The sequence below is a fragment of the Ixodes scapularis genome, unplaced genomic scaffold, assembly GCF_016920785.2.
Source record: "Ixodes scapularis isolate PalLabHiFi unplaced genomic scaffold, ASM1692078v2 PGA_scaffold1__304_contigs__length_218370807, whole genome shotgun sequence".
Taxonomy (NCBI): domain Eukaryota; kingdom Metazoa; phylum Arthropoda; class Arachnida; order Ixodida; family Ixodidae; genus Ixodes; species Ixodes scapularis.
In genome coordinates this window covers 23,903,118-23,917,098 of record NW_024609846.1, presented here as the reverse complement: position 1 = coordinate 23,917,098, position 13,981 = coordinate 23,903,118, and the positions used below count along the sequence as shown (strand labels likewise).

General features: G+C 47.5%; 1 protein-coding gene across 1 annotated transcript in view; it reads left to right on the top strand.

Annotated features, from left to right (window-relative positions):
- The window catches only part of LOC8033790 (eIF-2-alpha kinase activator GCN1), a 109,176-nt gene that overhangs the window by 63,857 nt on the left and 31,338 nt on the right, over positions 1-13,981 (top strand). Inside the window, exons 32-36 of the mRNA XM_042290660.1 lie at positions 1,739-1,888; positions 3,786-3,900; positions 5,703-6,103; positions 6,763-6,831; positions 7,301-7,439. Of these exons, the coding sequence (XP_042146594.1) occupies positions 1,739-1,888; positions 3,786-3,900; positions 5,703-6,103; positions 6,763-6,831; positions 7,301-7,439 (874 nt within the window). The remainder of the gene's footprint in view (positions 1-1,738; positions 1,889-3,785; positions 3,901-5,702; positions 6,104-6,762; positions 6,832-7,300; positions 7,440-13,981) is intronic.

Here is a 13,981-nt window from a genome sequence, read left to right as displayed (position 1 = left end):
CACAAACGTTCTTTGAGACTGGTCAGTGGCCTGGTCCTAACCACATTATCGATGCAATTTTTAAGCAGTCAATGATAGCTGAAACACGCATCTGCAATAAATGCCATTGCCATCTGTCAGACAAAAAAAGAAAATAAACTTAGGCTCGCAATAAAAAAATTATTTTTTCTGCTCTTTTTTTTTTATGCAAAATAAAGCTTAACATCCTGTAGTCCCTTTGTGCACAAGCGTCCCACTGAGTCGGGGCCAAACAAATCGCAAGGATAATCAAAGCTGGAAAAACGTGAAAAAGAAACTCCCTGGAAGCCATCGATGCAGTGGTTGATATGTGGCTAAGAGACTCCACCTCTTTCGAGGGTGTAAAGAGAAAAGTACAATGTGACAAATCGTAAGTGCTGATATCAGTGGTCCCTCAGGAAAGAGAGCGGAGAAAGAAAGTGGAACATAGGCTAGCCGTGTTTGTTTTGCCAGGACGAGTTGAAGTTGCTCGAGTGCTCGCCAACTTTATTTTATAAAATGTGCACTGTCAGTGTTGCGTGCGAATTGAAGCTAGAAAGAACTACAGTCGCCAACCGACTTTTCGGGCTTTGCAGCAACTGAAAAAAGTCTGATAATAGAGCAGTCCCTAAAATTAGCAGATTAAAAAACTCGCCTTTATTACGTCTAAGCCAACAATAGTGCCTTGCTTCAGGTTACGCCTTCGCTTGCGTTCGGCCACTTTCTATGAGCTTGAAAATCGCTGCCTTCTTTTCTAGTGTTATAATCGAGTACTTTCTGCGCTTCTTAGCAACACTTGCGGGGGTGTGAGAACAGATGGGGCCATGACGTCCAAGCCAGCGTAGACCAAAAACATGATTCTCCGAGACGAGATAAAAGGTGCAAGTCCGCGACTGCAGAATGGCGAATGAGCAAAACAAAATGGTAACAATGATGATGATAATGACACAAAACTAGAGAAAAGAAAGCCATAGCATGGCGTCGCCTAGCGGTAAGACCTAGCACTACTCAAGTAGCACTACCAAGTCAATCCATGTGCAGCCAACATAGAATCTGAAATGGCGGCTTCTTGGTGATGTTTCCCTCTGATTGCTCGCGACAATATTTTCCGAAAAATTTAACTTTCGGATGTCAAGCTGTTTGAAACACCGGTCGTGGATATGCACTATTTCTATGGGGTAGTTCACGGTTTGCCCTTTTAGTTCTGACATATCCAACAGTTTGAATTATCGGTGTCCAACAAGTCAGTCGGCGACTACTATCGAGACTGGTTATAATGAAGTCAACAGGAATCGGAAATCACTTCGCTATTTCGTTATAACCGACTTCAATTAACGAAGTGCAAAAGGAAATGGAAAATCGTGATTGCTTCGCTGTAGCTGCCATTTCGTTATAACCGGCCTTGGCAGTATAGATACGAACCTCGGGAGGGATCTTTTTTTTTTTGTCTTTTGTGCATATCAAAGTGCCTCCAGTAGTGTGGTTCCATTGGGGTCACCCACGTCCATGCCCTGTTGTCCGAAGCAGCCGAAATGCATGGAGCCTTCTTCTCTAGATTATTATACTATTTCTGGCTTCTTTGGGGTCTCTAAGAACCCCGAAGAAGCTCGGTAAAACGTTGACCACCACATTGAGGCTTCAAAACGGTGCCATTTCAAGTTAGTTCAGACCAAGTGTGGGGGCGTGGGCATCCTGCAGTGCAGACCACTCGTGATGAGTTTGCGTGGCCCTCCGTTCCCAGGACAAGAAGAATGCCCGTCGCAAGGAGGGTGCCCTGCTGGCCTTCGAGATGCTGTGCAGCGTGCTGGGGCGCCTGTTCGAGCCTTATGTAGTGCACGTGCTCCCACACCTGCTGCTCTGCTTCGGTGACAGCAACCAGTACGTCCGAGAGGTAAGGCCGGCCCCTTCCCCCCTTTCGACTGTCGGGCAGAGACTTCGCGAGAGCCTAGAAAAAAAATGCGTAGCACATTGCTGGGCAATTGTGTTGCACGTGAATTGTGTGGTTTCACTCTGATCTCTCTGGGATTGATGTCTACGCTCTCGGCGCTCTTCATTGGCTAGTTTAGCGACTGGCTTAACGTGCGGCAGGTACACTCCATAGCAATTCCTGGAATGGAGATACCAGCACTAACCCGGGTTTTAAACCCCTGGCACACTTCCAGAACCCTCCACAGCCGCAGATGTTTCTCCGACAACATCCAGCCACCGTCTGGCGGGCGAGTGGTGGCACATGATTTATTTCGCAATCACTAGCCAATCAGCATCAAGCGTGGCTTCGTGCGTGATCTCGCGCCTGAATCGGCCAGTCAGTGTCGAGCTAGGGGGAGTGACGTCATCACCTGACTCGGCCGATCAGCATCGAGTTAATCGGCAGCTTCACTTTTCGGCTTCGCAAATTTCTAGACCCCTCCTGACGAGACGAAACGCGTTTCACGCGGATAAATCTAGAGGCTGTTTTTTATAAGAGTCGCTGACGGTGCTAGGCTGCACCTTTGGCGATGCTTGCAACGTGACGTACTCGGGTACCGGTGACATGGAGACCTCCGAGATCACCTTGGCGATGGGGCAAGTTCTTTTGCTATCGGGAAGGTGGAGCGAAAATAAGTAATTAAAAGCGTTGCAATTGACCAAAAAAAAAAATGAGAGTATCTGATTTGCAGGAAGGCTTCTCGGTCCAGTTAAACCATCCTCAAAGATGATTTGTTTACTTTATATTAGAGGGTGACACACTTGAGGCAAACAGGGCATGGCCAGTTTTAACACACAATCTATTTTATGAGTCGTTTTCTTATGAGAAAATTGTCATGAACGAGCCTCATAATGAGCATCATAGCGAGCGTCACAAACTAGTGGCAGAACTACAGGGTTTAAAGTTACATATACTACTGCCACCTCACCGACCCAGATTCGAACTCCACAGGGGATCGAACCTGGGTCAGTGAGGTGGCAGTTGGACACCACCGTCACTGAGCTACTAGCACAGTTCATCTGGAAAGGTAAAAACTTTTATTTGAATGCAAACGGGCCGGCGAGAGCAGCAGATTTAAATAATAAATAAAATAGATAAACAAAAGAAATAAAAATAAGAAATAGCAAAACAAAAAAAAATAAAAATAATAAAATGAAATAATAAACATTGTTAGTACACTTTTAGGTGGCTTTCATGGGGCACCGACAAAGGGAGCAAAGTTTAATGTTGGTCATTAATCCATGCGAGAAAATAGTAGGGACGTGCAAACTGGGGATTTGGAGTTTGTAGCGAATAGTGGTTTGGGCCGAATATCTTCTAACCGAATATTGCATCACAAACGATAAAAATAGGTTGTGAGGACATCTCTGCCTCTGGCATAGTAGCCTGTTTATTCTTCAAAACTTGCCACCAAAAGTTGTCAACATTTACAAAGTTACGGCAAGTTTAATTTGGAAAACTTGCTGTAAACTTGCCTCCTACCGAGCACTGGTGCACTGCTGAGAAGCCACACCCGCGAAAGCGTGTTCCACGGGTGTTGCTTTTCGGCAGAACACCGATGTGTTGGTAAGAAGCGTGCTCAACGGGGATAACCCGGTACGATTAACACTTTGAAAATAATGAGTATTGCAGTTTATTTCAAAGTGAGTGATGAATATCATATTATTCGAAACTACTATTTAAAAATTAGAATATTCGCACAATCCTAGAAAAGCGCAACAGGGTGTGGACACGTTAGGGGCCCCATCTACTGAACAGTGTTGTCAAAGAGAGTGGTGCATACTCTGTGACCTCTGCTGATCTCCCGCTGTCTGGTCAGGCCACGGACAACACTGCCAAAGCGGTGATGAGCAAGCTGACAGCACACGGCGTCAAGCTGACTCTGCCCTCTCTGCTGGCAGGCCTGGAGAACGACCAGTGGCGCACAAAATCGGGTAAGCTGGGGACTCCGAGTTTTGTTTTCGCCAGGCACCCGGCGCCTTTCCTTACCCAAAATCTCGTTGTGACTGCGTGGGAAGGGAGAATGCAGAGTTGTATTGATTTCATGTTTTTTTAGAGGAAGGTCACGGGAGGTACAAGTGATTGTGCGTGGAAGGAAATTCCCGAGTGCTGTCGATCCTTATTACCCAGGATAATAACAGATCACTGCTGTCATCTGTGATGTGAGACAGGTTGCATACTGACTGTTCAGAGAAGGAACAGAGAGATGTTCTTTCTATTTCCATTTTTTTAAGAGCTGCCATTTGGCTGGGCTGTCCTGAATTTGAACTAGTTATGTGCAATCTCACAAATTTCGGTTTAGCTAGTGAAATATTTGATTGTGCATTAGCAGCGTCCTACGGTTGCAAAGCCCTTTTATGAACACTGAAAGAATCTCCCAAGGTTTTACACAATCCTGATATTCGTGAGCTCCCAGTTTTCACAAAGCTCACGGATTCTCGATTTCCCGTAAATTTTCTGCTGCTGCCAACATGTGCAAACCGTAGGGTCCATGAACCTGGGGACCACGAGCCCAGTGAATGAGAAATCGGGGCTGCAAAGATGTAACAAAGTCAGGGGACACAGTCTTGCGTGCAAGAGCTCTCGCAATGTCGTCCTTCCTTGCGGAACATCCGTGGTATCTCGGTAGCTCAGAGGCAAAACGTTGGCCGACGGATCCCTAGCTAGCAAGTTTGAATCACGGCGGAGGTGCCTGCAAACTGGCTGAGGCTTACTGCGGAGAAAGCAACCGAGATTTCGGTTTCACGTGGGGAAATGGGGGCTGGGCAGGGATACTAAAGAAAGTATTTTCCGGGACACAAACACGTATTTTAAGGCCATAAAACAGGTACTGAGATACATTTGTCCTTGACGTAACGGGATATCCCTGTGATACTTCCGTAAAAATGGCGAAAAAGCACCTTGGAATACAGACGCAGATACATGCAAACATATATTTTGTCCCGAACTGCGGTAGGTGTGAAGGAGGCAGTCCGTGGCGAAAGCAGATGGTAGTGCTTCTTTTTTGGTGAAGCTTGGGATGTATTGAGCATTTGTTCGAGGTTTTCCCCTCGTAAGAGGGGGTAAGTATCGAGTTCATATTATGAAGTTAGGGACCCCTCGTGCCAATGACATGGTTTTGAGTTTAGCATAAAATCCCGACAGGTATAATTGTCAAAAACAAACGTAACCAGAAGAGTATTGTGCTACAATCAGTACATCGTAAGTGTATTTCACTACTGAGATAGAAATGCACTTTTAAAGTGTATATATACAAAAAAAAACTTTCAGCCTTTCCACTCTGGTGAAGAAGGAAGACCAGCGAAGCTGTACTATGGTAGGAATGAAGTAATGGCCGGGCACAAGTTGGCAAGCCAGAGGGGAAAGGCTTGGAAAGGTTGCCGCCATCTATGAGCAACAGCGGCAACCAGACAACCGGCAACTCTGGACAGCTACCACCGGTTGTCTGGTTGCTGCCGTCGCTAATAGATGGCAGTAGCTGTCTTGAGTTTTGTGTCAAGACTTGTTTGACCACGGACACGATACTGGGGAAACTAGCCCTTAACAGCTCCGCTGTAATACAGACACCCAAAAGTATCTCTAAGATACTCTTGTGATACATTTGTATCGCGATACTGCCCAGCCTCGGTCTAATCTTTCACCGGGGCGTGCCAGATGCTGTCCATCAATTTGACAAGTGTACCACAGAATCGGACCTTGCTGACCGTGCAAGTCCTGATCCGGTGTTCGGGTGCAGGTTCGGTGGAGCTGCTGGGGGCCATGGCGTTCTGCGCACCGAAGCAGCTGTCTTCCTGCCTGCCCTCGATCGTGCCCAAGCTGATGGAGGTGCTGTCGGACTCGCACGTCAAGGTGCAGCGGGCGGGGGCCCAGGCCCTGCAGAACATTGGCTCGGTTATCAAGAACCCGGAGATCCAGGCCATCGTGCCAGTGCTCCTCGAGGCCCTGCAGGACCCCGCAGGAAAGACCTCGGGCTGCCTGGCCACCCTGCTGCACACCAAGTTTGTGCACTTCATTGACGCCCCATCCCTGGCCCTCATCATGCCCGTGGTGCAGCGCGCCTTCCAGGACCGGTCCACCGAGACTCGCAAGATGGCCGCCCAGATCATCGGCAACATGTACTCCCTCACCGACCACAAGGTGCCACGACGCACGCTCACGGCTTCGTCACTTTCTCGTATTTGGGGGCTACGATGAATGTAACGGTCATACGAGTTGTCTCATGTATATTTTTGTTTCGTAGTAAGTATATCTAGTTTCCTTGGAGTGCCAAGTTTGTTTCCTGCATGTCGAACACAAATTTTGGTGTTGTACAGAAAAACTCTAGCGTGCTTTATCGAGTATATTTATCGAAGACACTTCGATCAAAGGACTCAACGTTTATTGATGTCTGCCAGCCTCCAACCTAGGATATTTATTTTTAACCATAATAGATAGGAAAGCAATGCATTTATGCTTGTGCTTAGCATAGAAGATTATGGTAGATGTAAGAATTTAATATAAATTGGATAAAAAATTACTCAGAAATTTTCAAAAGCAGGTCTTTCCTTAATAAGCAAATATGTTTTTTACTGCATCTTTACTCTATCAACATGTTTTCGTTTTACTACCGCTTGATGACATGTCAGAGCCTTCCTTCTCAGTATCCCCACACGTTTGATGCACCGGGCTTCGTCGGATGAACTTTTGACGTTCTACTGTTGTTCCTAAAAATACCAACCTTGAAGTGACTCGGCTGGCCGTGGCTTCCATTAGTTGCACAATGCTCACACATACTCTTTTCATACTTTCCACCTCAGGACCTGGCACCTTACCTGCCGGCCATCATTCCAGGCCTGAAACAGTCACTTCTCGACCCCGTACCGGAGGCAAGTGAAATACAAAATCGTTGCGTAGGAGAAATTGGTTTCAAAGCCCCTCCGTCATAGAGGCTCGTGGGCCGGCTTCCAACGAGGCAGTCTCATCCCTTCACTTTCTCGGAGGGGTTCGGCCTCCGCCCACCGAGTTGGTGGCACGTGACCCGAGTCAGTGCCGCCTAGAAGACGAGGACTGCACCTTTTCCTCCCAAACGTTGTCGCCAGCAGGTCCACGCAGCACAGCCTAGTTTGCGTCAACATCGCCACCAGCGCAACTCACAGTGTCTCGCAATAAGCGCGACGCTAGCAGGCGGAAACTCTCGTCGAGCTCAGGCGTGGTTGCCGTTCAGGGCGGACGGGGGAAATCTACCGATGACGACGTCGTGCGCGGACCTTGTCTCCTAGACGGTCGTCAAACGGGAGAAGGATGAAAGAAGGGTTCGGTGCAGGTGCCTTGAGTGATTCTGGCCCTGGCTCGCAGGTGCGGAGCGTGTCGTCGCGTGCCCTGGGGGCTATGATCAAGGGCATGGGGGAGACCTGCTTCGAGGACCTCATTCCCTGGCTCATGCAGACCCTCACCTCCGAGGCCAGCCCCGTCGACCGCTCGGGCGCCGCCCAGGGTGAGTCGAGCAACCCCGGTCGTCTCTAATTGGGGCATCTGCCGGCGGGGCTTTCTTCCTTCGGGGCGTTTGCAGGCGTGGTGTCTATAGGCAGATGAGATTTCCTTTTACGGCGATAGCTGTTATAGGGACTTTCCAGCTGCATTCACGGCGACCTTGTGCTAGGCAGAAAAGTTTGGTGTTCTAACAATCATAAAGAAAGAAGAAAAAAAAAGTCTACGACACGAGATACGAGCCTCACAGAGCACGGGAGAAGAACACTCGGAGGTCATAACAACAACTGGACCTTCATTTTTGGTTTTCTTCTATCAGTTTAGTTGGGGCTGGACCTTGTCCTTCTCCGCAGCTTCGTCACATTGGGTCTGCATGCAACCGGGTTAGTTCACCCCTCAACAGTGAAGATGGCGGTGCGCCCGCGGGGCCGGCACCTGCCTCGTGCTGGAACAAAACATCCCGCTATTGTGGCAATAGTTACGGCAACAGTCGAGCAACAGCTTTCTCAATTGAATCGCGGATGGGGACAGTGACTCGTGTATGCGCCGTGCCCCCTTTCCTACGTACATCAGTGATCACAAGGCTGTGTGCAGTGTGTTTGGATAAAAAGAGGACTTCTCGTTTGTCAACCATTAGTCAAAAATATTATAGCGCAATCTGTTCCTTGAGTTGTTAACTATGAAAAAATTTTCACAAACGAGCATCATGAACAGTTAACTGACACGCTGGGAGTATTACGCGAAGTCGAAGCTATATATAAAGCTTACAAAGGCCCATATAAAATCAATATTAAGAAAGACGCCCCAGCGGGACTCAAACCTAGGACGGTGCAGTGGCAGTCAGATACTTTAGCCACAGAGCTGCGAGCACAGCTGCTCTGGAAAAGTGAATTTGAATGAAAACATGCACGTGAGAGAGAGGAACACGGTTCGAATGAAGATAATAAAATAAAAGAACCAGTAACATAAATAGAGGTGACTTATATAAATAAAATTTTAAAGATATAAAAATAAATGGAAACAAAAGATAATAAAAAGAATAGGCATGGGCGAATAGAGGATTTTAGGTCCGAATCGAATTCGAAGCGAATAGTGATTTTGGCTGAATAATTTGGAATTGAATACTTCGAATAGTATAAGCAACAAATACCACAAGATATGCCTAATAAAAATAAATGGAAACAAAAGATAATAAAAAGAATAGGCATGGGCGAATAGGGGATTTTGGGTCCGAATCGAATTCGAAGTGAATAGTGATTTTGGCTGAATAATTTGGAATTGAATACTTCGAATAGTATAAGCAACAAATACCACAAGATATGCCTAAAATGTAGTTTTATATTTGCCCTTATTCGGTATTAGAAGTACAGTCGAACCTCGATATAACGAACTTCAATGTAACGAAATCCTCGATTTAACGAAGTATTTTATTTTTCCTAATTTTTTGCCCATAGACCCCATGTGTTTTTAGTCTCTATATAACGAAGTCCATTTTGCTGCTATTTCAATATAACGAAGCGCCATTGCCATAGAAGGCAATAACTAAATAGACTAAAAAACAAAACAACTTCGCAAAAAAAATTGTGGTTAAAAAAAAAATTATGCGCAAACGCGAGCGCTTTGAAAGGTTACTTCACGGGGACAGGCCTTCCAACGTTCCTAGGCTGCCCGAGGATGCGGCGCCGGTAGCGCCGGCGAGGCATGCGGCAAAGCGGATTCCGCGGGGCTGGCCAGAAAATGCCGAGCAAAAAGTTTACACGGCATAACAGCATCACCACTGACATTCACTGATCATCATAGTCCACTGTACCGCGGGTAGCACGGGAGCCAACTTCAGCGGGGGAGCGACGTGATGGCGCGACCGCACGGGCAGTGCCATCTAGGAGAAGACCGAGAAGACCGATTATCGTCTTGCGACCGTGACCGTGATGTAAAGCAAAGGCGCAAGCACACTGTGGGCGCAAGGGGGCAAGTAAACTGTGCGGGCAAGAGCTGTGTAGGTTGGAAACATTGGCACCGCCTAAACTAAACAGCTTTATTTTTCAACCGGGCGGTGCACTCACGTGCTTGCTGGCATAAGGAAACGTAAAGTTCTTTTCTTTGGATGAGAAAGCAAACGTTTTGGACGCCATCCTGAAGAAAGTACCGTGATCACGAGCACTCGGGAAGTGCTCGACGCAATGGACGTACTGAGGGGGTACACGGCGTCGCATAGGCAGCAAGATGCCGTGCAAGCGCTTTGGGCGCTCGAACGCCGTATGACGCCGCTGCTACTGTTGTAAAGGCGCAAGCAAAACTCGCGGACTACTTTGCCCCTTATATGAATGTCATTTTCGGTGAGTTTTCATACCCGTAAAATGTTTCGGAATTTGTTTTTTTTTGCATGCTAAAGCCAAATTTCGATTTAGCGAAATTTTAATGTAACGAAGTAAATTGCGAATTTTACCGACTTCGTTACATCGAGGTCTAACTGTACTATAATTGTTAATTTCAAGTGTATTGAGTTCGGGAGCACGAAATGGTCGGAAGCTTGCGCCACCTGGCCGTAAATCCAAGCCAGAGTAAGTCAAACCCATTTATTTCGAACTCGGAAAAAAAGGTCTCTTAGTTCGATATAGCGGGTAATTCGATATAAAAGTTTTAATGAATTTGACTCTCAAAAATCCACTTTCTGCTGAAATATTACACAATGAAGTAGTCTTGCATCTTCTGCTGCTTTTTTTTTCATTGCATCCGCGATAACAATATTTTTCTACGCTATCGACGGACTCCAAAATGCTGAGGCCGCAGCCTTCCATATTCGCGCATCAGCGCCGAACTATGCCGAGGGCACGGAGTACATCCGAGCAGGAGCATCTTCTCCTGCAGAGCGCCGTTTTGCTCTGCAAGTTGGCTTTCCCCTAAGACGGGTGGTGCGTTGGGGGAAACCAACTAACAAAACAAGCTAACTTTTTTTTTTTTTTTTTTTAGCTGTTGCGTCAACCGTTGGGAAGAAAAAAAAATGAAAGCCGTTTACAACTCCCTGTAACACCGAATTAGAGCGCAGCTCCTGAGGAGGAGGCAAGGGTACTGGGGGGGGGGGGGGGGGGGGGGGGGTCAAGTGACCTCGGGGGGCGGGAAGTCACGTGACCTTGGGTCACGTGACCTTGTGGGAGTCACGTGACCTTGTGGGAGTCACGTGACCTTGGGGCGTCGCGTGACGTCGGGGGGGGTCACGTGACCTGGGGCCACGTGACGATGCCGATGACGTCATCAGTCACGTCACTGATGACGCCATCAATGATGATGACGATGCGGATGCCGGTGACGTCACTGATGACGTCATCAGTGATGATGACGATGACGATGCGGATGCCGGTGACGTCATCAGTGACGTCACTGATGACGTCATCAGTGGCTATGACGTCAACGGGGGGTCACGTGACCTCGGGGGGTATCCCCAGGTCACGTGACTCCCCCCCCCCCCGGGGTCACGTGACCTGGGTAACCATCGTGACCCTCGTGAGGGTAACCCTAGTAACCCTTGTGAGGGCAACTCTTGTGACCCTCGTGAGGGTAACTCTCGTGACCCTCGTGAGGCTAACTCTCGTGACCCTCGTGAGGGTAACTCTCGTGACCCTCGTGAGGGTAACTCTCATAACCCTCGTGACCCTCGTGAGGGTAACCCTCGTGAAGGTAACCCTTTTGAGGGTAAGTAACCCTCGTGGAGGGTAACCCTCGTGAAGGTAACCCTTTTGAGGGTAACTAACCCTCGTAACCCTCGTGAGGGTTACGATGGTAAGTAACCCTCGTGAAGGTAACCCTTTTGAGGGTAACTAACCCTCGTAACCCTCGTGGCCCTCGTGATCCTCGTGAGGGTAACCCTCATGAGATTAACCCTCGTAACCCTCGCGAGGGTTACGAGAGTTGCGGTTACGCCGACGCCGACGCCACTCAAGCCGGGAACGGGCCCCTAAGAGCTGCGCTCTAATATTCTCTTTTGCGGACGGAGCAAGGAGAGGGAGCACGGAGTACCCTCTCTCCGCCCCCTCCGCAAAAGCTGTTTTTTTTTCTCTTTTCATCCAAACAATCAATGCAATCGCCTGGAAAAAAAAAGCCTGCGAGCTCTGCAAGCTGGCTTTCCCCCAATGCGGCCGCTCGCGTTGGGGGAAAGCCAGCTTGCAGAGCAAAACGGCGCTCTTGGCAGTTCGATATATTGGTAGCGGCTGCTATTTTTGTTCTATGCAACCATAGTTTTTGCTATATATTATCACTGTAACATTACTGTACAGAAAAATTGTTCGATATAAGGAATAATTCGATGTGAACGGGTTCGATATAGTCGGGTTTGAATGTATTTAGAAAGGTTGAATAATTCTGTATTGTCGAATAATTTTATATTGGCGAATAATTCGATATTGTTGAATACTTAAATTCGATTCGAAGCGAATGCCGAATAGAACAGAATTCGATTGGCTATTCGTAATACTGTAAAACCCTTTATTTTCGCGGCCCCTATTTTTCGCGAATCGGTCACAGATGACATAATCGCGACCACTAAATTTCGCGAATTCCAGACGCCTGCATTGAAAATCTTAAGGACCGAAATTTTCGCGCGCCCTTAATTTTTGCAAATTCTTCAATTCGTGAAATTCGCGAAAATTGAGGGCTCGCGAACATTAAGGGTTTTACAGTAACCGAATATTCGCCCATCCTTAAAAAATAATAAAAAATTTAGCACAAAACCACACCCAGAACGGGACAGATTGTACTCCCTGGTCTTTGTCAGCATCATCGAGCCTGTATAATTTAACTTGTGACTTGGACTTTCTTTCTGATGGCTTCTGTGGTGCAGCCTATTTGCAGTGATCCCACTACTCTCCCTTAACTGCTCACAGTGGATTGCCTTTCTGGTTCAACTTTGCACAGTTTATTCTTCCTAAAGTGGCCGTTCTCGACGAATGGGTAGAAGCCAGTGATGTGATTGCTGCGCCCATTGCGCCAAACTGCGCCAAGGGGCTAGCCTTGCTACATCCTGCTACATTTTGCCAAAATATGGGTAATCCGCGCCAAGCCTGCGCCAAAGGACCAATTTCAGTCGTCTTTCAAAACCGAAACTAAACTGAGTACCGTAATTGAGCATGCGAGTGTTGTGGGGTGCAAGCGGCCGCCCTACACAAAGTAGCCTGCATCAATGGTTTATCCGGTCTTGCATAGTATTCCCGCCGTCTTGCGTTTCACACTCTCGTCGTCTCAAAGGTCTCGTCTCGCGTCTTTTAAAAAAAAAATGTTTCAACGATAGACGCGGGTGTGTGCGGACGCTCCGGCGCTAGCGTGCCGGGTGCCAGCCATGCCGTTATGCTGTGAAACGAAGCCACGTTTTTGCGCGGTAGGAGTTACTTTGTGAGCTGAAGCACTCGCTCCTAAAAGCAACGGCCGTGGGAAAACCAGATTTGGTCCCCGCCTACCAGTCACCGTGGTCGCGCGACGTCGGGTGTTGCCGTCCCCACGTCGCTGCCAATATAGCGTTTTCTAAAATGAAACGTAAGGACCGCCGCATGTTCATCAACATTCTTGTTCTTATTTAAATCATACGCTACTACAAAAATCCCTCTTTAACTCAAAGACTTCTGTGTCGAAGTACTCACTAGGTTTCTCTCGATGCGCTTTCTTTCAAAAGGGACCCCGGTACGTGAAAAATCTGCCGCGAAAGAACGTTGAAGAGAAGTGAGCTAAAGCAAAGAAGGCAATGCCTGCATGCTGAACCCGCACAGCGCGCTTGTTTGTGTCGCGTTCAGTCGTTGCACAAAGCGCTCCAAGAACGTTTCGAACCTGGCTCGCGATGCCTCGCATCGTTGTGCTCAGGTTCTTTTTTCTGTGTGTTTGGCTTGTACCTCTCCTGCCGGCCTGGCAAGCACGTGCCGCTGGACTGTTTTTGTCGTATGCTGGACAGTTACATTTTGCATACACTTTTGGGAACCAGTTGGCAACGGAGCGGAGTGGTGTGGTTTCGGTTCCGATGGAACAGCCGTTGTCTCCGCTCGCGCGACGAAGCACGTGCAACTGCAAGCCTGCCTAAGTTTCCCTCACGAGCATGTGAACATGATTGCACAGAATCCCGGACAAAAGCTCACCGGACAAAAGCTCACCGGACAGAAGCTCACCGGACAAAAGCTCACCCATTTTTTCACAGACCCGGACAAAAGCTCACCAGGAGAAAATCCCATCCTATCCAAAAATTCCGCACAGCTTTCCAAACTGGTCAATTGTCTTGTATTTGTCCTAAAGACCCAACTCCCGTTTCTTCAAAATATTTTTTAAAAAATTGGCAACTCAATGATTTGTATAATACAGTTTTGCTTCAGTTTCCCTTCCACGTCACCCTGAGATAATCTTTAATTTCAAATACATTTACGACGCAGAATGAAGGAAACAATATAATTTTCTTAGCCATTCACCCACTTCAATTATTAACCTGAAACCCCAACAAACCCATTCATTAGTTATGAATAGACTTATCAGCTCCACTCAGTTTTGGTGACCTATTTCTTTCTAAAATCGTTGCTTCTC